This window comes from Dermochelys coriacea, chromosome 3 (genome assembly GCF_009764565.3).
Source record: "Dermochelys coriacea isolate rDerCor1 chromosome 3, rDerCor1.pri.v4, whole genome shotgun sequence".
Classification (NCBI taxonomy): Eukaryota; Metazoa; Chordata; order Testudines; family Dermochelyidae; genus Dermochelys; species Dermochelys coriacea.
Window position 1 is genome coordinate 122,989,440 of NC_050070.1, and position 25,498 is coordinate 123,014,937.

Sequence of the window (25,498 nt, forward strand, 5' to 3'; positions counted from 1 at the left end):
GCCCTAAATCTGTTAATTCTCTCTCCTGGAAACATGTTAAGAATTTTGACTTTGCACTGTATAGAATTTTTCCTGGAATTGTGGGATCAGACACCCTGTATGAACAGATATTGAGCTGGAAAGCCTAACGCCTGCTCAGCAAGCCCAAACAACATGGCCCAATTCTCCTCCCACGTATCCCTGTCCCTGGGTACATCCAGAGTGATTCCACTTAAGTCAACAGATGTAAAACCAGTTGAGAGAAGAGAACCGGGTTCATCGCGTGTAGGAAGTTTGGTTTGATCTTTTAGAGTTTAGTATAGAACGCAGGGCACAGTTCTGCAATAACCAGCCACCATATGCAGACTATTTATATCCCACTCCGAAATCCAGCCCAGCCCTGGTTTTAAATGACCATGTTTGCAAGGTGTTTTCAGCTGCTACTTATTATTGGAAATAAAAACCAAACAAAAACACGAAATCCCCACTGAAACACATTCCTAGCTGCATGTTTGCACACTAAAGACAGGAAGAATCCATCTTTTCAAGGTCTCATATTTTAAAAGCCTTTTAGGGTAAGAAGTGCTTATTAATCCCTGTATTACATCTTAAAGGATAAAAATAGTGGTAATGAGATAGTTTAATGCGACTTGTGCAATAAGGAGTCAGTTAGGTTAATCATTACTTAGCAACAGAAACCATAAAAACAGGATTTACCCAGCATTCATTCTGTTGTCTTACCCTATACACATAACGGTTAGCGCTTGTCTTCAGAGGAAAGAAAATAGATTCCTTTTCAGTCTGATTAACCTAGAGTATGATAAATCAGTCCTGAAGGGAATACTTTTCAAGGATATAAGCTCATTTGTTGCTTGCACGACACTGGCAAATAAAAGACATAATTAATATTGTACTCTGGATTAACACCGTTACTGGGAAGTGAAGTAACTGTTCAAATTAATTCTGTTTGTTCAAAGCTTTTCCACTTGGTAAGCACAGACAAGACACAAGTGTAAATTTATAAAACACAACAATAGAGACGTCAAAGAGAAAGATTGAACAAGACCAAAAGTTGCCAGAAAGTTTCTATAAATAAGGTGGCATTAATACAAGTTGTGTTTTCTTATTCAAGAATTAGTCATGTTTGTGCAGAATATGGGAAACAGGTTTTACTTTTTTTAAAAAAAAATTAAATCCTTTACAATCCATAACTAGAGAGTTCAGCAGGAAGTGGTTTTCCCCTCCCATGTGAATTTTGGAGGTTTCAAACAATTTTCCCATGCCGAATTGGGACCAAAAAAAAAAAAAAACCAAAAAAAAACCCCAAAAACAAAGTATTAACCATTTTCAAAAACTGAAATTACTGAAACAAAACATTTAAATTGACCCAATCCAAAACCTTTTTTCATATAGTTAGTGTTTCTTTTGATTCTGTCCTATTTTATTTCATCATTTCTTTTACTATAAATTTACCTACCTTTCAAAACAAAGCATTTTCAAACTGAAAAACAAAATTCTGTTTTGAAAATGTTGAAACAGTATACTGAATTTCCCATTTAAAATTTTGGAAAAAAAAAAAAGTTTAGAAATTGCCATTGAAACTGTCACAGGGTCCCTTTAAGAAGGAGCTGGGTCAATGCATCTGTGACTGGACAGCTGACCTCAATTAGGTTTAAAAAAAGGACACCTGGGCTTAATGATGGGGTTGGTGGGGAGAGATGAGAGGGGAGAGAGACAGACCCAGTGAGTCTGAACCACTGAGCTGCAAGAAGCAGAAAGTTCTCTGGGAGGGGCTACCAGAGTTCCCTGGGAGAGGAGGCAGTGGGAACCCTCTGGGGAAAAAGGGCCTCCAAGAAGAAATTCTTGGGGATGGTCCTCAGTGAACTGAGAATGGAAGACTCCTGCAGGATGCCCTGAAGCAGGACAGACAGAGAGGTAAAGGAGAAATTCCCCTGGGAGCTGTAGCCCAGATGGGCCGAGGAACTGTGTGGGTATTTTGCTTATGTTGGAGAAATAAAACTGCCTGGAAAGACTGTGTGTGCGCGACAGTGGGTTCTTTGTGAGCTGGGGAGAAGGCCAGCCAATTACACCAACCCTTTCCCACAAAAAGGTTCAGTTTCAGTGAACTGTTATTTTCTGACAAAAATGTTTCATCAAAAAAATTCCCGACCAGCTTGAACCATACACTTAACAGAGGTTTCTTCTGTCCAAAACGCTGTTTGCTTTACAATGCTTACCAATGTGAGTGAATCAGGCCAAGGACTGTTTTATAATTGGAGATAGGCCCTTTCCAAAATCCCAGATCCCTGAGCTCCTGAGCTTTGGGGAAGTCTAAATCTTGATCAACACTGTATGGCTCAGGCCATTGTCTACTTTCCTTGAGGAGACAGTGTTCTCATTGTATTCCTTAGTCCTATGTAGGAGTTGACCGACGTGCAATGAAGGACACGTACTCCCTCTCGCTTTCATGTAACTGAAAAAGGACCATGTTGTGCTGCCCAATTTGCAAAAGACAAGGTTATCACTGTCATAAAAGTTAAACAGTCTAGCTGCCTCTCTTGTGAAAAGCTCTACAAAATCTGAGAGATACCTAGCACATTATTCACTGCAGAATATTTTGTTACAGATAACTGTTCAAGGTATGCTTGGTTCAAGATATGCTTAGTGAAAATCTGATCTTGTTGAAGTCAGTGGGAATTTTGAGATTGACTTCAATGGGGTCAGGACTGTTTGAACTGAATTAGGTTGTCTTACCTATAAGTTAGTGTTCTAACTGCACACATATCCACCATTCCAAAAGGATTGCTAGGTCTGGACTAACTATCAATACTCAAATAAGTAGCTCTATCCATTTTTGGTTTTCACAAGTTATTTGCTACAGGCTGCAATGCACCTAAATCCCCAGAAAATAAACTTCTGAAGTTGTGTAATCATTGTACCAAGACCAACTAAAGAAGAGATAGCAAAGAGACAACTGTGATGAATTGGGCATTCTGTCTGTACTACTTCCGAATTCTAGACGGTTTTATTAAGTTGTCTCATAAAAATACTGTGTCCTGGAAAGCCTATATGTATATGGATGCAATCAGGGCTTATCTACACTTAAAACACTGCTGCAGCTGGGCTGCTGTAGCACTTCAGTGTAGACATTACCTATGCTGACAGGAAGGGTTCTCCCATCATCATAGGTAATCCACCTCCCTGAGAGGCAGTAACTAGGTCAACAGAAGAATTTTTCCATTGACCTCGTGCTGTCTACTTTGGGACCACATGTGGTGACTCTGTGGGTGCTTTGGAGCTGGAGGAAAAAAAATGGTTAGTGCTAGAGCATCCACTTGCAGCCCCCTATCAGTTCCTCCCTAGTGCTTCCTGCCCACCAGTGGGCTCCGTTGATCAGCAACTCTGCCTCCCACCCACTGATCAGCTGTTTTGCAGCATACAGGAGGTGGGGGGGAGGGGAGGGAGGCAAGCAAGGGGAGGAGCAAGGCACAGCATGCTAGGAGGAGGGGGCAGAACAGGGCAGTGGTGGGGTGGGGGCAGGAAGGGGTGTAGTGGGGGTGGGGCCTGGGAAGACCTGAGGGTCAAGCACCCCCCAGCACATTGGAAAGATGGCACCTATGGTTGGGACTTAACTACACTGGTTACTCAGGAACCAATAACCAGCACTATTCAGTGGCAGGGATTTTTCACATCTGAGTGACATGGCTTGTTTGACTTAATTTTCTAGTGCAGACCAGCTCCCGGAGTTAGTAGGGTTGTTACATGTTACATTGTCAGGGCAGAGACAATGTGAGTGGTCAGCACTCAATGATAGTCTATTCAAAGTAAGACACATTAGGACAATGGGTTTGCTCTATCTGGGAGAGGACACTTCCTCCTCTTATCGGAAGGGAGAGGGAGTTTGGAATGTAATGGAAAGTTACCATGGCAGAACAAAAGAAGCTGATGGCCTCAGCAGGAGTCTTTAAATAGACTCAGTGAGGGGAGGGGGAGAAAGGGGGGAGGAGAAGAGAAGTGGAGAGCCATTTTGCACAAGATTAAGAGGAGAGAGACTGCTCTAGCAGCATGGTAGACAAGACCCCACCTGCCTGCTTGACAGAACACACGTGATCCTCAAGGAAAACGGTAAGCAAATGAAGAACATTGCATTTACAGTGTTGTATATGATCCATACTCTCCTGCGCTTTACATTAACTCGGAAAGAGAATAAAGATATTAGACGTACGTGTGTGCACACGCGTGCTACTTCATGACGGCGTGCCCTAAGAGCTAAACTGTAAGTTAGAAGCTTCATACACTTTGGGAGGCATTCTGGGAGACAGGCATGTTCAAGTATTTGGGAATCTGAACGGTCAACACCCAGAGGGGTCCAGAGGGGCTAGGTGGGTTGACAGTGGATTCCAATGCTCACAGAGGGAGCGAGATAGAAGGTCTGTGCCCTGAGAGTGTGTCTAAGGACCCCATGATCAAGGCAGTATCTAGACTTTATTCAGGCTCCAGGAGCTTGAGAAGCCTCAGGGACCCAGAGCAGAGAGGACTGGCTTCCTCTCATGGGAATCCTAGTGCCTGGCTGGCGCCAGGTGCTCTTCAGGATATGTGACATTTATGGTGGCAGCGTGTGTAGGATCAATGACGGGGGGAATTACTAGTAAAGTGCCAACAGCAGTGAAAACAAGTACTACAGAAGGGAAGAGCACAGAGAAGTCTTGGCCTATTCAGGAAAGGAATAGCAAAAAGAGTCAGGGAAAATGAGTTATGAAGAGCTGAAAAAAAAAGTCGACTGGTTGAGACATGCAGAGAAAGACAGGTCAGCACTGAGGAGTGACAAAGGCACCAGTAGCTGACCTGCTGTTCTCAGAGGGCCAAAAATGAATGATGGTCCAGGATCACTGTAAACATTTAGCCCATTGGCAGAGTGCAGTAGGCGAGCAAACCTCAGAGACACTTTCCTAGAGGGAAGGAGGCTGAGAGGCTCCAGACTTCAGCGGTGATAGAGGACAGATTTGCAAGTAGACCAAGGGAAGCTGCAGACTATCTAGAAGCTCATTGTTTTCAGTCCAGGAGCAAGACAGCAGATAGAAGAAGCAGCACCAGTATGGAGGAAAGAGGGGAGGACAAAGATATTTAGCATCAACTCAAGATGAAGAGATTGTGCCAGCAAAACCCTAACCTGTTAGGTGGAGCCAGACCCCATATGCCTGTCCCAGTGTGTGGTGTAGACTCCAAATTATTTCCTTGCTTTGGGGATGGGTATGTCATGGATGCATTTCTAAATGCTTTGAGATGGGATGTGAATTGAAATGGAGGTGCAAATTGAACCGGAGGACAAAGTATGGTACCTGGCTCCACTACAGTCAAGGATTAAGTCCTTCGACATTTTCACCCATATGGACAGAGAGGACTATAGTAGAACCTCCGAGTTACAAACACCTCAGGAATGGAGGTTGTTCATAACTCTGAATTGCTCGTAACACTGAACAAGACATTACGGTTGTTCTTTCAAAATTTTACAACTGAACATTGACCTAATATAGCTTTAAAACTATGCAGAAGAAATATGCTGCTTTTTTTTAAAGTAGTTTACGTTTCCACTACATGCATCCGATGAAATGAGCTGTAGCTCATGAAAGCTTATGCTCATATAAATCTGTTAGTCTCTAAGGTGCCACAAGTACTCCTTTTCTTTTTACAGTACTGTACTGTATTTGCCTGGGTTTTTTGGGTTTTTTTTTGTCTCTGCTGCTGCCTGGTTGTGTACTTGCAGTTCCAAATGAGGTGTGTGGTTGACTGCTCAGTTCATAACTCTGGTGTTAGTAACTCTGAGGTTCTACTGTATATAGATTATGGGCGATGTAAACAAGCTTTTTGGTGAACCCCTGAAATGTAAAGAAAATAGTTTTGGGGAGTTCAGAAGAAAGGGGATCTGACCTAAACTGAGGTATCAAACCAAATTAGGAGTTTTGTAAGAAAATGGGGGAACTAGTCGGGTAGTTCCCATGAAAGATGAGGTCCACAAATTAATGGGTTTAGAAGAATTCTACTAACTCTGCTCCTTTGACCTAAAATCATGGTTAATGGACAAGGACAAGAGACATAACTGTAGCCGGGAAGTGGGCAATATGCGGATAGCTGGCCCAGGTTTGATAAAAAAAAAAATTCAAGGGACAGTGGCACAAAGCTGAATGAAGACAGAGAATGGGCTAAACCCAGATCTGTGCGGGGAAGTAAACCCTAATTGGACCCAACAAAGGAACATAAGAATCTGAAATGCTTTTACTGTTACAAAAAAGGTCATAAGATGTTACACTGTCCAGTGCTGGAGAGACCAGGGGCTAGTGATAGCCTACAGTGGGTCCAGGGGGCAGTGACTCTACCAATGGAAAACCCAGATCCAGCCCTGACAGTCAGTAAACCTGATTATTTCAGACCCAAAAGGAGAATCAAAAGTTTCCCACTGGAGTTGGATGGGGAAAAGGCCCAGTGGTTGAGTACAATGGAGCCCAAGTAACTGGCACACCCAGTAGGTGGTGGACGCCTCAAGAATCATCCCTGATATTGTCATGATCATTCAGGGAATAATGCCAAACCAGGGGCCTAAGGATGTTGGGATACACTCCCAGCTACTGACAGAGGTCTTGCTGACGAATGACTTAGAATCCTGGCTCAAGGCCACTTGTATGGTTATTCGGAGTGTAAAACAGAGAGCAGTAGCCCTTGGCTCTGACCCTGGGCTGCAAGCTGACAGGCAGAGAGGCAGCTCTGAGCTGCTGCCTGGCAACCTAAATACACGCCCTGGGACTGAGCTGAATCCAGCTGATGAACTAGGGTGACCAGACAGCAAGTGTGAAAAATCGGAACAGTGGGTGGGGGGGTAATAGAAGTCTATATAAGACAAAGCACTAAATAATCGGGACTGTCCCTATAAAATCGGGACATCTGGTCATCCTATGATGAACCCGAGGGAAAGTGGGTTCCAGTGACCAGGCTGAGTCAAGTCTCCCAACTCCTGCTAGGGAATTCCAACAGTAACAATTGACTTACCCCGCTCCAGAAAAGCTAGGGTTGCAGCTGACTCCCCTGGCAGCCCTCTGAGAGGAGGGCACCTGGAAAGGTTTCTCTGGGATCAGCTGCTACTCTACAGGAAGTCTATGCTCCCTGGAAATGTTGAGCCATGGGGAATACTGAGACAACTGGTGGTACTGATTTAGGCTACTCAATCTAGCCCATGATATACCTTTCTCAGGGCTTGGGAATACAGAACACTAAAAAAGTACTTACTCCAGAATATCTACTGGCCTTGGGTTTCTGAGGCAGTGCAAAAACACTGCAAGTCCTGTGACCCATGCCAGACAGTAAGGAAGGGCCAGGACAAGGGTAAGGCTGTCCTAATTCCAATTCCCATTCCCATCATAGAGGAACCCTTTCAGAGGGTTGTGGAGGACCTTGGGGCACCCCTTAGCAAAGTTACCCAGACAGAGAAAAAATATATTCTGATAGTAGTAGTTTACACTACCGCTATCCAGAAGCGGTAGCTCTGTCCTCTATAAAGGCAGACTAAATGACTGATGCCTTGCTAGAGGTATGTAGCCAGGTAGAGTTTCCTCATGACAGATCGGAGGCAAACTTTACATCTGTCCTACATAAAGGGACAAGAGAGAGATGTGGGATTCATCACTTCTGGTCACCTTCCTACCACCCCAGATTAACAAGCTATTCGAGAGATTTAAAGAAACCCTTCAAATGTTGAAAATGTTTGCGGACCCACACCGCAGTGACTAGGATAAATGTTTACCTTAGCTGCTGTTTCCCTATCGGGAGGTTCCCCAGAAATCCACAGGATCTTCCCCTTTTGAACTGCTCTCTGTATGGGAGGAGAGTACAAGGCCCCCTGGCCCTAATGAGAGAAGAGTGGGAAAATACAGCCTCTCCCAACGAGGAGTCCATGATGTAGCATGTGTTGGCCTTTTGGGAAACAAACACTCACCGAGTCTCCACATTTCACCCACGAGAATCTAGCTTAAGCTCAGGACAAACAAAGTTTGATATGATCACACTGCATATGCTCAGACATATGATACAGCTGAGAAAATTATGGTGCTCATTTCAGTGCGCAAGAATAAATTCCATGCTGCCTGGGAAGGGCTGTTTCAAATCAAACATGTCAATGAAGTAAACTATGTGGCTGAGCTATCTAAATCGCTCCCATCAACACTGAGTGTATGTGTGAACATGAAAATGATATTACGGCAGAGAGAATCTGGCCCTGGGAGGGGAAAGAAGAGGTTCTCCTCATAGATTTGATAGCAGAAACGGGGGACAGCCCTTCCCTGGACTCCTTATCTCTCTCTGATCACTTAACCCCCACATAGCAAGCAGAACTCAGAGCAAAGCTGCAGGCTTACCACTAGGAATTTTCCAATAAGCCTACACACATCTTGCCTGCTGTCCAATTAAAAGTTCACCCTTCAAGCTTACTGGGAAAACAGCCCAGAGCCTGAAGAGAGAAATTGCTGATATGCTGGAGTCAGGGATGATCCAATGGCCAATAGTCCATGGGCATCCCCCAACGTACTGGTACCTAAGAAGCCTGGGTCAGAGTCTGTGGAGATTACAGAAAGCTCAGTACCATCATAACATCTGATACATACCCCATGACTAGAACAGAGGAGATCCTGTCCAAGTTGGGAGGGGTCCCAATTCCTGATCACAACTGACCTCAGTAAAAAAGTTACTGGCAAGGGTTGCTGGCCTCAGATGCTAGGCTTAAATCAGCATTTACCACGCTAATCGGGCTCTGAGTTCTTGGTACTACCTTTTGACCTCAAGGGGGCTCTAGCTACCTTCTAGCAACTAGTAGATGGAGTTATTACATGGGATGGGGGAGTTTGGCCTGGCACACGGATATTTGCATCTTCAGCCAGACATGGGAAGAGAATGCGACTCGTGTAAGGAGCATGCTTCACAGCATTCACACAGCAGGCCTGACTGTAAAGATTGAGAAATGGAAGGTTGAAATGGCAGAAGTGGGGTCTCAGTCACAGAGTGGGGAGGAGCTGCATAAAACCAAAACCTGCAAAAGTGGAAGCCATTAAGAATTGTCCCACTCCCAATACAAGGAAGAAAAGATACAATCACGTATTGAGATGTCAGAATATTACAGGAGATTTGTCCTTCACTTTAGAACCCTGACTGCCCCATCACTGATCTATGTAAAAAGGGTGAACCAGGATCTGAACGCTGTCAACAGGCCTTCTGCGAACTGAAGAAAGCCCCGAGTACAGACTCGGTTCTGGTAAGCCCAATCTTTGACACAACATTTATGGGTTTGAGAGAGACACCTTTGACATAGATCTGTGCCCATGCAAAGGGAAGAAAAGGGGGGGGGAGACACCTCATTGTGCATCTGAGCAAGAAACTGCTTCCGTGAGAGAAGGCCCTCAGCAAATTGCAGCCCTATCTTTTCAGATGATATTTCACTCTGTATACTGACCACTCACTTGGTTGCATCAAATGAAAAGATGAATGCCTAGTTGCTAAAATGGAGCTTGCTGTCCCAAGATTATGATATGGAAATGCTTCAGGTTAAAGGGAATGCAAATTTGGTCACTAATGCTCTGCCCAGGAAATAAGTTAGTGGGTCCCTGTGGTGTGGTGGACAGCCACCCTGTTAATGTCCACTTGTCTAAGGGGTAGATGAGATAGATGTCAGACTTGGAAGTGTAAGTAGTTCAAACAACTATATTTAAATGTGCCAGACAGACATGGACTTTGGGGACAATAAGCATTAAGTGGGTTTCCTGTCCAACCTTTTGAAGCTATGCCATTAGGACAGGGCCATTGAACGGTGATTACCAGTTCCAGAGTAAGCAAAAACAAGTTAGCAGAGCCGCCTCTGCGAATTTTGCTCTACAGTTCTAATCCATTTGTCTGTGTGAGCTGATAGAAATATAGATCAATGGGGATTCTAGCTTAATTTTACAGACACACATTCTAGAGGAAAAAGAACAACGCAGGATGACAGCAGGAGACTGAAATGATCATTTAGAATTTGCTCTGTGACACTTTCCTTACCTACATTTCTCAAACATTGCACGGTGACAGCAAATCCCTTTGTCCGGGGCAGCAGATGATACTTGAGCTTAGGCAGGCCTTTGGCTTCAGCAACCTGCATGCTGATTTGGTGCTTTTGCTCTGTGAATCTCGTGCCCTCACAGTGTATCAAGAACTGAAAGCAAGACAGGGCTGTAGTTACAAAACCAGCTCACACATTGATCACAAAACAAGCAGTCACTAGTTTGGGTTTCTTTAAACCTTCCTTCTTAGCTGTATTTTGGGAATGAAGTGGTTGAAAGGAAACAAAAAAAAATTTTGAAAAAAATCTTACTTTCCTCCCGATAGCTCTTTTGTCTGGTATTACGGCTCAGACTACTGTGATCTGCGGAATTTTGAGCAAGAAATGCAAGTGTTTCTTTCAATAAAACCACTCCCTTTCTTACATCATCCCAGCAGACCAAAAAAAAAAAAAAAAAGTTCTCCAGTGATAACACAGAGGCTGGTTACCATGAGGAGCACCAAGGCAGTGCACTAGGACTTCTGTTCTGACTGAGTGGTATACATATCATCATCATCATCATCATCTCCTCAAAGGGGATGTACTAGAGACAGGCCCAAACCAGAACTTCAGATTCCAACTCCCCTCAACTATGGGAAAGTTCAAATCTAGATCTCGATCCATATTTCATGGCTGGCCCCTCAGGCCCATTCCCAATAAATATTTACAGAAGGGACATCTGTGACAGTCTATACTATTATGTTCACCACTTTTACAAGACGACGAAAAATTATGTACAAAGTAGGCCTTGTGAGGTATCACTGGAAACCTCAGCCTGCTGAACATTATAGTTCTAGTAAAGTATGTGTAGCAACACTATATGAGAGGTTATAAGATTCTACCGTATGACTGTTACTGAAGTGTGTTATAATTCTGCGTAACACCCACGAACCAGTTTTTCGGAGAAAAAAAACTCACTGTCCCCAGCCAGGTGTTTCAGAGTTATCATCAGCTTAAGCAGCTATTCTTCACTAATGGGAAGATGCAAATAAGAAATTTACATTTAGTCACTGAGATGGTTCAACCCTCACATCCGCAAAAGACTACTTGTTGCCTGCACCCCAGTCGGGGGTAATTCTCAAAGAGGGGAGAGTGGTAAAGAGAGAGACAGACACAGTGGCACCCCCTGGGAACTACGGAAGTCAGCACCTGTCTTGAGGTGCCTTCCAGCTCAACAGTATTATGATTTCTTCGATTCCCAATTGCAGATGCAATTATGTTTCATCTATGAATGTGGTGAGGACAGAAAACTATAGACCCATAAATGCATTGCCACTAAACAAACAGTGTCCCATCCTATATAAAATATACCATTTCTGGTGAAATTATTCAGATATGAGAGCCTAACATTTAAATTTTCCCATCAGCACATGCATGAGAAACTGATTACTGGAAGATTAGTGGAAAGTGAGCTTATTTTTAAATGAAAGGAAATATTGTGTGGCATTTGACTAACTCTACTAGTAACACAGGGCAAGGATTTGTCCCACAGAAATTAGAGATAGATTATCTGCTCTAACCCCCAATGCACCATACTCGTGCAGTATACATATCTTGTTAAATATGAAGATGAAGCATTCAGAAGGTGATGAGAAAATCCTTCAGCAGGTCTAACTGGTTTCCTTTCTGTACCCAAGGTGCTATTCCTTTCTCCTCATTGTTCTGACTTTTTCTGAGAAGTTCATGAAACACTAAACCAAATTCACAGCATTGGCCCAGTGAAGGCCTGTTGCAATTATGTTCTCTGTCCCTCGAGAAACAACGGTGCCCTAAACTCCACTCCCCTGTCACCACTTACCCAAAAATTTTCAGGGTAATCCCGGATATTGAGCAAACTCTGCATGACAATTTTCCGATCTTCCTCCCATTTACGCTTGCAGAAGACTATCTCTAGGAAATACCACATCCAACCAACGATAGGCACATAAGAAAGTTCCTTTTTTGCAAGCACTTTGGAACTCTGCAAGGAAGAACATAAGAAAAGCATTACATAGTTCCTTTTAAAAAAATAAAATCTGTTTATTGAATTTTATGGGTACATGACACACAAAGGGCCAAATGCCAATACACTGACTCATGCTGAATAGTATCTTACTGTGCAGCTTGTATCATTGGTTTTAACCACCAAAGGTTCTTCACATCATCAATTAGGGAGCAGAATTTGGCCCCGACTATGTGCATAAAAGGAAGTTATATACAATTTTAAAAACCCACATCAGCTAAATTGTTTTGGAAAGCGAGGAACTCATGCAAGGGGTTAGGCTGCCAGTCACAAAGATTAAGTTCTTGATTTATCCAGAGAACCAATACAACATGGGCAGTGGCAGCACAAGTTCCTTTATGAGACCCTGCCAATATGCTTCCATGCTGAGCTAAAAGGATTAGATATTATGAGGGAAAGAACTTCTTTTTGCATGTCTTTGTTACAGAATCTGAACAATCTGTTGTTGAATTTTTTGACTGTCTGCATCACAAATCAGCAGTCCACCCATACAACTTACAGAGTTCATAGGGAAAAATTTAGTTACGTATAGGCTTTTCTATAGCGCTCATCACCGTACTCCCTCAGCACCACTCATACATTAATGAATTTCTCTTCACAATATCCCTGTAGAGAAAGGAAGCATTGGCTCCATTTTACAGATGGGATACAAAGAGATTCAAGTGACTTGTCCAAGGTAATGCAGGTGGTCTGTGCTAAAGTCAGTAATACTACTCCCAAGTCCTAGTCCAGGGGCCTAAAGGCAATACTTTCCTTCCTCTCACAAAACAACCTTTCCACAATGTATTTTATTGTTCCTTTCCTCCCTTCCTAACCAGTTCAACTCTAAACTGTTTTGCAGTTTGTTTTGTTATTTAATGGTCAGAAAGAAGAATAAAGCTGTGTGAAATGTTGCTGCAGCACTGACTGAAATAAGTTCCATTTTCTACAGGGTAGATGCAGCAATAAGGGGGTCCATTATGCATTTGTTCTATCATCATAAAGCGCTGTAGCCAAGGGCTTGGACATCAGATTTGACTAGTGACAATCGGTGAACTCGACATTCAAGTAATGACTATTAGAGATAAATTTGCTTTTTTCATTACTATGGCAATAGAGACAATTTAGTTCTTGTCTTCTCGCCTCATCCTTCTTTTCTGCTCTCCCCACCTTAGAAAAATTTCTGTAAGTAATTAAGCTACCTACAATACTCATGAGACTAGAAGGCAAATATATGTCACTTAGCTTTATTAGTAACAGCCACACAGAAGCCAAGAAGAGCAAATGTGGGGAAGTCAACTTCCAAAAACTGGAAATAGGAATTAAATTTTTCCAGTCATCCAGATTGCAGCACACAGACCCCCCACGCTCCCTCCCTCCCTCTCAATTCTATTAGTAGTGATGGCAAAGCAGAACCCTGAACTCTCTACCATCACAGCTTGGGGGGGGCAGGGTGAGGGGGGTGTTAGCATCAGGATCTGAACTTCATGGCTGAGGCCCAGCTCTGTTGATCAGTGATGTGATGAACACCTGGTTAAGAATCAAATTGTGCATGAATCTGGCCATTTTTGTCGCATTCATATTTGTACAAATCTGATTCCAAAAATCAGTCCAGATATTTGATACTTAAAATAGCCCCTACCATGCTGCAGCAGCTATGCCGAGCACGGCCCGGCTCTCCAAGGCCCCTTCCTGCCCTGATGCCTTTTGAGTTTCTGCTTTGCTATTACTAGTAAACACCCTCTGGCAGAGCCTGGGAAGGATATACATCAACAAACCAGTGAAACTTACTATACACTAAGTGGTCTCAAATGCACCAAGTACAGTAAACAAACAGAAAAAAATAGACATTTTTCTTCATCTTTCATTATAGTATATTTTGGGATTACTTCTAATACTAACTATTTTCAGATGGAAGTGTGATTTTCAAGTTGCTTGCGTCTCTTTAACATAACATTACAGTTCTTACAAAAAACCGTCTAAAGAAAAAAAAGGCACAGTTAAAGTCATATGTCAACTGCACAACCTGAACTCTGTCCCTTTAGCAATACTTGCCCTTCTTGTTTCCAATTAAGTGCTGACCAGGAAAGGTTGCGAGGGTTACTGTGTGTTTTTGGAGCATTCTGGGATCCTCAGATAGCAGCTGCTATAGAAGTGCAAAGGACCACAGCATTAAATGGGAAAGAAACCTCATGGGTGCATAGAGTGCAGTGTAAGGAAATGGGATGTATTGTATTGTGCATTAATTAGAAGCAGTCACAAACTATACACTGCCTCACACTAAACAGTTACAGAGCTATATATCCACATTTAGAGCATGGCTTTTGGGTATTGTCAAAGTGTCTGCAGAAAGCCAACTATACTGCATGAATATATTCAAGATTCCCCCTTCCCCCTGCAAAAACTCAAAGTGGGCCTTGCACTGTGCCAAAAGATCAACAAATCCAGGCTGTTTCACACCAGCAAAGGAAGAAAATTTCAGCTAAGATCCCTCCCTGACAGTATCCTGACCCCAGATATTTAAATCTGGGAACCATTAACTCAGGTGCCTCAGCTAATCTCAGCTGCCACAACCGTAAGGTGGGGAAGAACGATGTGGTATTCCAAATAGCCACACAGCTTTACGGAACAAAACCAAGCACCTTGAATTGCAGCTGGAAGCAAAAAGAAAGCCACACCAGAATTAGGTAGGCCAGAGATGGCCAACCTGTGGCTCCGGAGCCACATGCGGTTCTTCAGAAGTTAATATGCAGCTCCTTGTATAGGCACAGACTCCGGGGCTGGAGCTACAGGTGCCAACTTTCCAATGTGCCCAGGAGTGCTCACTGCTCAACCCCTGGCTCTGCCACAGGCCCTGCCCCCACTCCACCTCTTCCTGCCTCCTCCCCTGAGCCTGCAGTGCCCTCGCTCCTCCCCCCTCACCCCCTGGAGCCCCTGCATGCCAAGAAACAGCTGATTGGGAGGCATGGGGAGGCATCAATAGGTGAGAGATGCAGGGAGCAGGTGAGGGGGGAAGCTGATGATGCATTACTGTGGCTCTTTGGCAATGTACATTGATAAATTCTGGCTCCTTCTCAGGCTCAGGTTGGCCACCCCTGAGGTAGGCAAACATGTTGCCCAAAAGAGGAAACAATCTCAATCTTGTAATACACCGGTAATAGTAAATGTGTATTGTACTGAAAAGCAGAATAGATAAGATTGACCTGCAACAGGGCCACTGCAACACAGCTTCAACGACAATTGAATACAAGGGTAACAGTGAAATTCTGTGTTATGCAAAAGGTCAAAGTAGATGATCTCATGATCCCTTCTGACGGTAATCCGAATCTACAAAGGTTATGCCTCCAAAGCACAATAAAGGTTCTAACCATTTCTTGTCACCAATTACTGTTTAATTATACTTTCTTAGTATATGCAAAAACTCTGACATTTACATGCGGTGGTAAATTCTCTATTCTCCCCCATTTTTGATGAATTAGAAAATGACATGCTGGTATGATGTTTTAAAAGTATTTAAGTCAATACCTATGCTAGATATAAGGAATGTATGCGGAGGCAATTTGGACACCTGAATTCTGTCCAGTATGTGAATACTCAAGGCTTTATTGGATTTGTTTCTTGTTTCCTTCTGCCAACGGCTTCCCCCAAAACTTCGTTTTGGCACTGAAGTGGATAATCTCTCTTAGATGCACATGAAGAGAACTAAAGCATCTTATGCTATTTTGTGCCAGAAGTCTGCATTAAGTGTAGAAGGAACTCTCTAATTACAGAGAACTAACTACAGGAAGGAAGCTTTTCAATGAGTTATATTAGCAAGACTGTTCTCTTGTGGGAGGAATAAATTAGACTTGTAATAGACAAATTATCCTCTCCTTTCTCCCAGTATATAGAACTAGAACCTGCTCTGTGCATATATCATATAACATGCAGAAGAATGGAGGAAAGCATGCATCTACAGAATTTATCCCATTATCTCTCCTTTTAATGAACTGGTTTTTTGTAACATACTAATCCTCTTCTGTAGCCTTTAAATTTCACCTTCCCTGCAAGAGAAATTCCATAGACCACCACTGGGTGACTGCACACAAGATATTGCCTTCCTGCAGAAAAGGAGGGATTTTAAGGCTCCAGAACTATATTACAATCACATATGTGATTACAAGGATGCCTGCTGGGATTAAAGCTGGATGATAACAGAAAGAATATATTTCTTCATGTACTCAATCTAGCTCTGAAATGAATTAGCTTTGGTTGTGTATGCACTTGTGTGTTTAGTTACAAACACCTATGTGATCAAGTTCCACTTGCATGAATGGCTGCAGAAAGCAAATTTCAATTCTACATATACATATGAATAACCACAGCAACTGAATTTTAGATTGTGCAAGTGGTTTCATACTTATCCACTTAAAGAAAACCCCTCATTACTTATCTGTGCAGTCCCAGCTAGCTAACCAACACAGCTTGAACCATGAACACCACATACTGACAGAAAACTAAACCACTTAAAGAGCCAACAACAATTTATTTCATAACTTCAGATAACAAATTTAATGAAACTGCTAGCAGCAAATAGGCTAAATCTGACTGATAAATTATTTGCCGTGAAATGTTTTGATGATCTGATTTGTTGGATTTGGGAGTGCTCTGTTTTTGAAATATATTTCCCCAAATCTAAAACAATCCGAGGGTACTAGAATGGAGTTGAGGGAGCATTTCCTTAGCCCCCACAGCAGTCCTCATAGAACCGTAAGTACGCTTAATTTATAAGGCTTTACTTTCCTGAATTCAGTAATTCTTCCAAGTTAATGTTGCAATCATATTTTCTCTCTCTCTCTCTCACACACACACACACACACACACACACACACACAGATCTGAGTGACAAAACTTGCACATGCCTGCTTGCACAAATCCCACTTTATTTCCTGAATTCGCTTTTATAAATAAAAAGTGAGTGCTCTCAAAAAATGAGCAATTAACATTCATGAGAGACATGGGTCCCTACTGGACAGTGACCTGGTAACACAACAAAGTACCTAGCCCCGTGTATGAGTCTAGGATTATGCCCAATCCTTTGAAAGTCATCACAACTGTTCAAAAAGTAACTTCCTTATGTTTCATTTTTATTGCCATGTGGCGAGATTTAGAACAATTAACCAGGGCTAAGAAGAATTATCCGACTCATCTGCACTCCATAGGGTGTTTACAAAAAAATTAAATTAATTTAAAATTATGGTTCTGTACCAAAGAATTTTCTCCCAGATGATCAACCTCAATAAAATTATGACTTCCCCCCCCTTTAGAAATATATTTATTTTGCAGCCAATATTGTGAATTGCTCAGTGGATAACATACACCAGTCTGAACTCGATGCTTTGCTGAGGCAGACAGTCCACTGGCATTCAGACTACACCACCATCACCACATATTATACAAAAAAACAAACACACAGTTCCTGCCTCAAGTCATCCACAACTGTCCCTGAAGGCCTACATGTGAATTCTTGTTAAAGAGTTAATGAGGCATCAAATGGAGGTATTAGTAATGACCTTCCAGCTGCTATACAGAAATGAAATGACAGTACACGCTGTCCCTTTAAGATAAAGTAGCTCCCCTAGCTCACCTCTGTTCGGCTAACATCTCATTCATTTGTGTTTTAAGAAAAGGAGTACTTGTGGCACCTTAGAGACTAAAATTTATTTGAGCATAAGCTTTCGTGAGCTACAGCTCACTTCATCGGATGCATTCAGTGGAAAATACAGTGGGGAGATTTATATACACAGAGAACATGAAACCCATTGTCACCCAGCAGGCCAGTGTCAGAGCCAGAAATAGAGCCCAGATCTCCTGAGTCCCAATCAATAGGGGTAGAAACGCCTTATCTCCGCTGTTTTGCGGATATTTATCTGTTAAATTGTTCTAACCTTTTCTTTTCATTTTTTTTTAAAAGGTTCCCTGTACTATACACAGCCCACCTCCTTGCAGCCCAAAAGCCCAGATGACCTTACAGAATGCTTGTTGCCCAGCAGCCAATATTCACTTTCTTTAAAATACAATTTAAAAAAAAAAAAAAAGAATATTGACCTGTTCCTAATTTAATTATTACACTAGGAAATGGTTTAAAATGTTTGAAAGGGCCACAAACGGCAACTTGACACCCTGGCGCAGAGTAAGGCAGCAGGCATTTTAAAACTCACATTTCCCCCCTCCCCCTTCAGTCCCTCACTGCCAAATCCCCAACTACCTCTCTTCACCCCATTCCTGCAAGGTGCCATCTTGTTATGTTTTACAAATGACAGTTTAAAGAATTAAGAATAATTTTGTTGATGCTGTCCATGCCCTCTAGTATACTCTTTCCAAGGAAACTGTCAAAGCTGATTTGTCATAGACTTATAGAACTGGAAGAGACCTCGAGGGGTCATCTAGTCCAGTCCCCTGCACTCAAGGCAGGACTAAGTATTATCTAAACCATCAATGACAGGTATTTATCCAACCTGGGTGTTAAAAATTCCCAATGACTGAGATTCGTAGGCAATCTATTCCAGTTCTTAACTACTCTGATAGTTAGAAAGTTTTCCCTAATGTCCAACCTAAACTGCCCTTCTGCAATTTAAGCCCATTGCTTCCTGTCCTATCCTTAGAGGTTAAGAACAATAATTTTTCTCCCTCCTCCTTATAACAACCTTATGTACTTGAAACTTATGTCCTCTCTGTCTTTACTCCAGACTAAACAAATCCAATTTTTTTTTCCAATCTTCCCTCAGATCATATTTTCTAGACCTTTAATCATTTTTGCTGCACTTCTCTAGACTTTCTCCAATTTGTCCATATCTTTCCTGAAATGTGGTGCCTCGAACAGGACACAATACTCCAGTTGAGGCCTAATCAGCGCAGAGTAGAGCAGAAGAATTACTTCGTGTCTTGCTTACAATACTCCTGCTAATACATCCCAGAATGATATTTATGGGTGGTTTTTTTTTTGTTTTTTTTTGTTTTTTTTTTTTTTGATACAATGGGCCCGTCCCTTATTGATATAATCCAGTTTCACTCCATTGATGACAATGGTGCTACACTGATCTACACAAGCTGAGGATCTGGGCCCAGTGTGATTTTTTTTTCCCTGCCTGTCCAATGTTGTTTTGTATCGCTTCTTTTTGGCAGGGTGAGGAAGCAGCTAAGTGCACCTGCCTGCTGTTCATAGCACCCTGACAACCAAACCAGAGAAGCTCTTTACAAAATAAAAGTGGAGGATGAGTCCAAACAACCCATTAGTTCAGACTGAAAATGAGTTTGAAACCCCTGTCAATTTCCAGTTTTTATGGGGGCCATTTCCTGTTTAACCTTCAGGAACACTATTAAAACTTAGGGTCCAGGGCCTGCAAACATGTACACCTATCATTAACTTCACTCATTCATGGAGTCCTGCAAAAATTAATGACACTACCAATGTGACAAACATAATTTCCATGCATGAAAATGTTTCCCGAATCAGTTTTGAAACTAATTTCCTTCTCCCCCTTCCTTCCACCTCCAATATTACCAACCCAAGACATTCAAATATCCTGAGTTGGGCCTCAAGAAAATGTGAGATTTTTACAATAAAATACATTTGCCTCTTGAGTCCTTAGGGTGCACTTGCAAATATGATCCAAGGCTTCCCTTTGCAACAACAAGGGCTAGCACTTTTTTTTTTTTTTTTTTTAAATGAAAGTGAAGATTCTCATGGAATCACTTAATTACAGGAAGTGAGACTTTAAGAAAAACACCAAATATCATGAGACTGATAAGACCAAGAGAGACAGCAACATTCCATTCCCCCCTCAGAAGTCCCCCACATTGACAATGAATTGTAAGCCTTTTCCTGACAAATTTTTGAATTCCTGAGACAGCTGAACTGCAGGTAAGGTGAGGAGGCAAAGCAGCTGTTAATGGGGAAAAGAAGAGGCGAGGAGGAAACTTGTTTCCAGGTTTAACTGCCAGTTCAGCTCAAAATCTGTAGGGATATTTTTTAAGTACCACTTAACAAGAGCAAGGAAGAATGGATATTTTAAAAATTGCCTTCACCCATTTAAAACACAATAGTCACTGGGTTCTGTATTTTCCATTTGTGTGATGAAGTTCAAACTATGTAGCACAGAGTTTGTGCACAACTGTGACATTGTTAAGAATCAGACAGACAGACTTCCTTATAGCTCCGACTCTTTGAGGGTTGGAGTACCTTCAAATCTTATTGAAATGATGGGAATTAAAAATGCTCAGGACCTCACAAAGATTTTGGCCTTGTAAGTTATGAGCCGCAACAATGGAGCAAGTATTTTGTATAGTGACGCACCCAAAGACTGAAAATCTGAGGAAGGAAAATAAATTCATCCCAAAAAAGAAAAAGGCAAAGATACAAACATTCAGTAATAAATGTAAGAAACCAGGCCAAATATAAGAAAAACAAACAAACATTGATTTAGTACAGTATAAATACAGCCCTACCAAATTCACCATCCATTTTGGTCAATTTCACATCACAGAATTTTTAAAATCGTAAAATTTCATGATTCCAGGAATTTGCATCTGAAATTTCAGGGTGTTGTAACTGTAGGGGTCCTGGCCCAGAAAGGAGTGTGGGGGCATGTCAGTACTGCTACCCTTACTTCTCCGCTTTGCAGCTGCGCTGCCTTCAGAGCTGCGCAGCCAAAGAGCGCGGCAGCTGCTGGCTGGGAGCCTAGCCCTGAAGGCAGCGTCACTGCCTGCAGCAGCACAGAAGTAAGGATGGCATGGTACGGTGTTGCCACCCTTACTTCTGTGCTGCTACTGGTAGGGCACTGCATTCAGAGCTGGGCACCTGGCCACGGTTGCCACTCTCTGGCTGCCCAGCTGTGAAGGCAGCACAGAAGTAAGGGTGGCAATACCATGACCCCTGCCTAAAATAACCTAGCGACGCCCCCTGCAACTCCCTTTTGGGTCAGGATCCCAAATTTGAGAAAACACTGGACTCCCCCGTGAAATCTGTATAGTGTAGGGTAAAAGCACACAAAAGATCAGATTTCTTGGTCCGTGACACGTTTTTCCGTGGCCGAGAATTTGGTAGGGTCCTAAGTATAAAGTAACTGCTGGACAGTTATACACAGTGTAATGGCTTTCACTAGGAGGCAAGAGTGAAACTAAAACAGAAAAACAGGTTACGTTGGGAAGTTGTAAAACATAACCAGGGACAAATTTTGTTACGTACACTAGTGCAATCCCATTCAGCAGTGCTGCACCAGTGTAATCAAGTGAAAAATTTGGGCTTTAGATATTAGTTCTATACAAATTAATCAATCAATCATTCTCCAAACACAAATAATGGTTTATGGAAGAAACTATGTTCCACGTTCCTCTAAAAATACAAATGTAATGCATCCATCTGGAAGTGTCTTGGTTCTTTTAGGTCTGCATTCTCAGTGTCACAACTTAGTAATAGTGCAGAAAGGGTCAGTGCATGAGTATACAGCACCTGGTGTATTTATAAAAGTGACAGTTTTCTTCTACTGTTTCTTACATCCATTACCTTCCTTGAGAACACAGCAAGTCCCAAGCATGATGAAAAGGTTATAAAAAACCTCTTCCAGAGCAGCAAGAAGTTGATTCAGTAAAATGCACAATCTGAGGAGTTTTGGTAATAATTTCCCCCATTTTTTCCTGCCTCTGAGTGTGACAAGGGCATTTTTATTATTAGGCCCCTTTATCATAATTTTACAAGATTTGTGCTGTTGCCTGTAAAGCCCCACAGAGGCTCAGAACACAGAGAATAACATTGAGGTGAGAAAATATGGAAACCCCATCTCCCATACTCCAGTACAGAAATGTCAGATGAACACTAGTCCATTCTAGTGTTGAGGCTTGGACAGTGGTCAGTAGCAAATGCTTAAGAGGAGGAGAAGATCAATGTAATGGACTACTGTAACATGCTTATGGGAGGCAGAGGGTGCGGGGAGATAGATGCTATCTTCCTAACCCCTAGCTGTTAGGGTACATCTTCACTGCAGAGTTAACTCAGTTTCTGACTCAGATGTTGCCCTTAATCTCCCTCCCACCACAAACAAACAAAATGCTCTCTGAATTTGGAGAATTTTTCTGTTTGGGCTAGCTGGGTATCTTGGACTGTAGGCTAAACACTGAGTCGGGGTTTCACTCATGCTGGTAACCCATCCACTTGGCAGTTTGATGCAAGCTAAATGTCTCAAATGCCGACAGTCCTCCAATGTCTTCCCACAATGCCCTTGTGTGTGTTCAGGACAGACAAAATCTCCTACAATTCACTGGGGAAGAATTGCAGAGCACTTCAGTTTACATCAACACAAAGAACCATGGGAAATGCCCCCCAAAAATCCTAGTGAAACACCGGGGAGTGCAGCATCAGTGAGGACACAGTAAATTGAGGATGGCTTTGCAGTGGAGCTGCTCACACCCACGCGAGGCTAAGCTGACCCAGACTCATGTGCTGACCACTCAAGTTAATTCTGCAGTGAAGACATACTTTAAATGGTTGGCTTCTGCCCTGAATCACGAAGGTTAATATCCCACGTAGTAATATTTGTGGACATCTTAACCATATAAAAATGTTTAGTCTTTTTAAAAGTCTTACTGAATTGTTGAGCTCAATGAAATATGGTAGCAATGAGTTCTACAGATTAAGTTCTACATTAAAAATATTTCCTTTTATTAGTTTAAACGGTGTCTTTTTTTTGGATACCCAAGTGACCCTCTCCACACCATTCACTCATTCTTCTATATACCTTCATCATATCACCCTTTATTCATCTTTCATCTGGATAGTCCTAACCCTGTCAATCTCTCCTCCAATAGAAATCTTTCCAAACTATGAAAGACAGCAAGATGAAGGAAAAAAACACTAAGATCAACTAATGCCTAAAAAGAGCTGTATGAAATTTGGACACAAATCTGGTTATTTACTAAAATATGAATATTTTCTGTACAAGTTAAAGGTGAAATTTAATTGGTTTAAATGCTAATCAGAACTCACCCCTAAAACCCCAAATCTTTCACAAAAGTTCCAACCACAGAGAAAGTCGATTTCATAGTTGTGATTAAGGATTACGATGGCATTCTCTTTCCCGTACTTGTGGTAACTCTCTGGGTCAGTGTAGAGGGTGCAATCAGTGCCTGACCACCATTCCAGCAACATCACCATCTCTGGAACAAACAACAACAAATAAATGAATATATAAATTACATGTGCACCCACAATTCACTTACACCCTAAAGCATCACTTGCCTCTTACGCGATGTAGCAAAAGAAATAACTGCAACTCATCTAGGTTGAATCTGCAAACATCAGTCACACAATCATGCAGTTGGGCAGAGAGTGGGGGTACAGGGTTAGATGGAAGATAAGTACAACAACACTTTCTACAGTGCCCAAGTTCTTTTAAAAAAAGCTTTTGAAAGGAAGGCAGGAATCTGCTTCCATTTTGTGGGAGATCTTGCCAGCACTCTAGCAACTCTGAAGGCTGAGGTCAACCAACAACCTATAGCTAGGCTTGGAAGGATTAGGTTTTTATCAGTAAATGTCAATTTCACTGTACACAAAACACACACACACACACACACACACACACACAATGAAAAAAGCACTTCCATCAATAACAATCAAAATTTACAGATAGGCAAAGAAAAATGCTGCTGGAGAACTTCAGAGTTTGATTTAAGGATATTTACTTTGAATATTTTGACATGTGATTTGACAATTTGCACTTTAATGGTTATAAAGCTTTAACTTTTTGAATCTCAAATGTCTACTGTCATTAAATATCATCTAAACCTCCCCTCCAATAATTTCCCACAATTGTAAAACTTTAAATATTACCTATCAAAATTGTAAAAAAAAAAAAAAAAAAATCAAATTTGGCCAAGTCTACCGATAGCACATAGGGCCTGATCTCAGCCACCTTCTGGGGGTGTTCAGAATCTTGCTAGATCAGGCTCAAATTCTAGGGCTCTTAATCTCATCTGCAAAATGAAAAAATATAATTGCATATTCAATTATTTTGTACTAGGGTGTTCATAAGGTACCATCCATTATTACCACTCATGATAGCCACCTCCTGACCCTATGCCTCTTCAGATACATAGAAGAGAAGTATGAATACCCACTCCCCAGATCACATTCCTAAAAATACACAACAAAAGTTTGTTTGGTAACAGGTGACTTACACCAAGAGGTTTATCCTCCTGGTCAGGCAGTCAAATCAAGAGTGCTGGGCAGAGAGGCAGACAGGTGGGATCAAAGCTCCGTTTTCCTCTTAGGTTGGGCCGGGCCTCAAGTGCCCATAGCAAAAGACTGATGTGAGTGAAATGAGCAGTGACAATTGTCACTTCAAGCACTTGTCCAAACCAGGCGGCACTAGCGTTGACCCCATTCTCTGCTGAGCCAAAGCACCCTCTCTGAATATGGCTCTTCCTACTGCTGACAGACAGGAGGCACTCCTTCCAATAGTGCTAATATTGAGGAAGGAGGGGCCAGTCAGGTATCATGTTAGCAGCTGCACATCAAGCATGTTACACACTGGAACAGCGATCCAGTTGGGAAGGCTCATTCTATGGCAGGGTGCCCATTTCATAGAACTACACTCTGTTGCCAGCTTTGTCTAAGGTTGCACACTTTGCTACTCAAACAGCAGCTCTCTCAGAAGACCCCGCTCCATGTAATTGGATCAGAATTAGGGACCCAATCCACCTTCTGCTGTACTAAATGTACTAAACTCCCTCTGGATTTGATGGGAGTTGGATCAGGCCCTAGATGGACAAGTCAATAGTGTGGGATGGTGCAAATGAAGGGAAATGATGAGGAAGTGAAATTTAAATGGACACTGTCCGTTTATAAATCATTTATTTGAAAAAAATCCTTTCCTATTTCACCAACATATGTTATTAACAAAAAAAAGTAATTGTTTAATTGGCTATTCCCCACTTACTCTCTTCGTTTACTTTCTGAACTTCTCTCAGCCTGGACAATGAAAATAGATGAGTCAATTTCACTTTGGTTTACAGTTAGCTACTCTGGTACCCATGGAGAGGCATAAACCTACAGTGTTTGGGTTGCAAACTCTTTGTGGAAATGTTTAAGTGGAAACAACAATTGGTTTCATTCTCAAGAAGAACACTTCTATTAGGAGCAGGTTTTGAAACCATATTAAACTAAAGCAGTTTAAGTGTGATTTAAACTGAAGTATGTTCATCTTAAGGATTTGCACTGGTACAAGTGAAGTCATTTTATATCAATTTAGTGACACTAGTGCGAGTTTTCTACTATAGGCCTATGGTAAAATTTTCAAAAGCACCTGAATCCCGTTTTGAAAAGTGCCTAAGTTCCACTGACTTCCAATGAGACAGACTCATTAGTGCGTAAGTTACTTTTGATAATGAGATTT

The 25,498-nt window shown here is 42.0% G+C and overlaps 1 protein-coding gene across 11 annotated transcripts in view; it reads right to left on the reverse strand.

The window, feature by feature from the left end:
• AGPAT4 (1-acylglycerol-3-phosphate O-acyltransferase 4) overlaps nucleotides 1-25,498 on the reverse strand; it is a 133,264-nt gene that overhangs the window by 35,585 nt on the left and 72,181 nt on the right. For 10 of the 11 annotated variants that reach the window (XM_038395610.2, XM_043511259.1, XM_043511255.1 and 7 more), the window contains 3 exons: nucleotides 23,092-23,261; nucleotides 11,889-12,050; nucleotides 10,051-10,204 (listed from right to left, as the gene is read on the reverse strand). In XM_038395610.2, the coding sequence (XP_038251538.1) occupies nucleotides 10,051-10,204; nucleotides 11,889-12,050; nucleotides 23,092-23,261 (486 nt within the window). Of the gene's footprint in view, nucleotides 1-10,050; nucleotides 10,205-11,888; nucleotides 12,051-23,091; nucleotides 23,262-23,986; nucleotides 24,078-25,498 lie in introns of all 11 variants that reach the window. The other variant, XM_043511257.1, reaches the window with a different exon arrangement.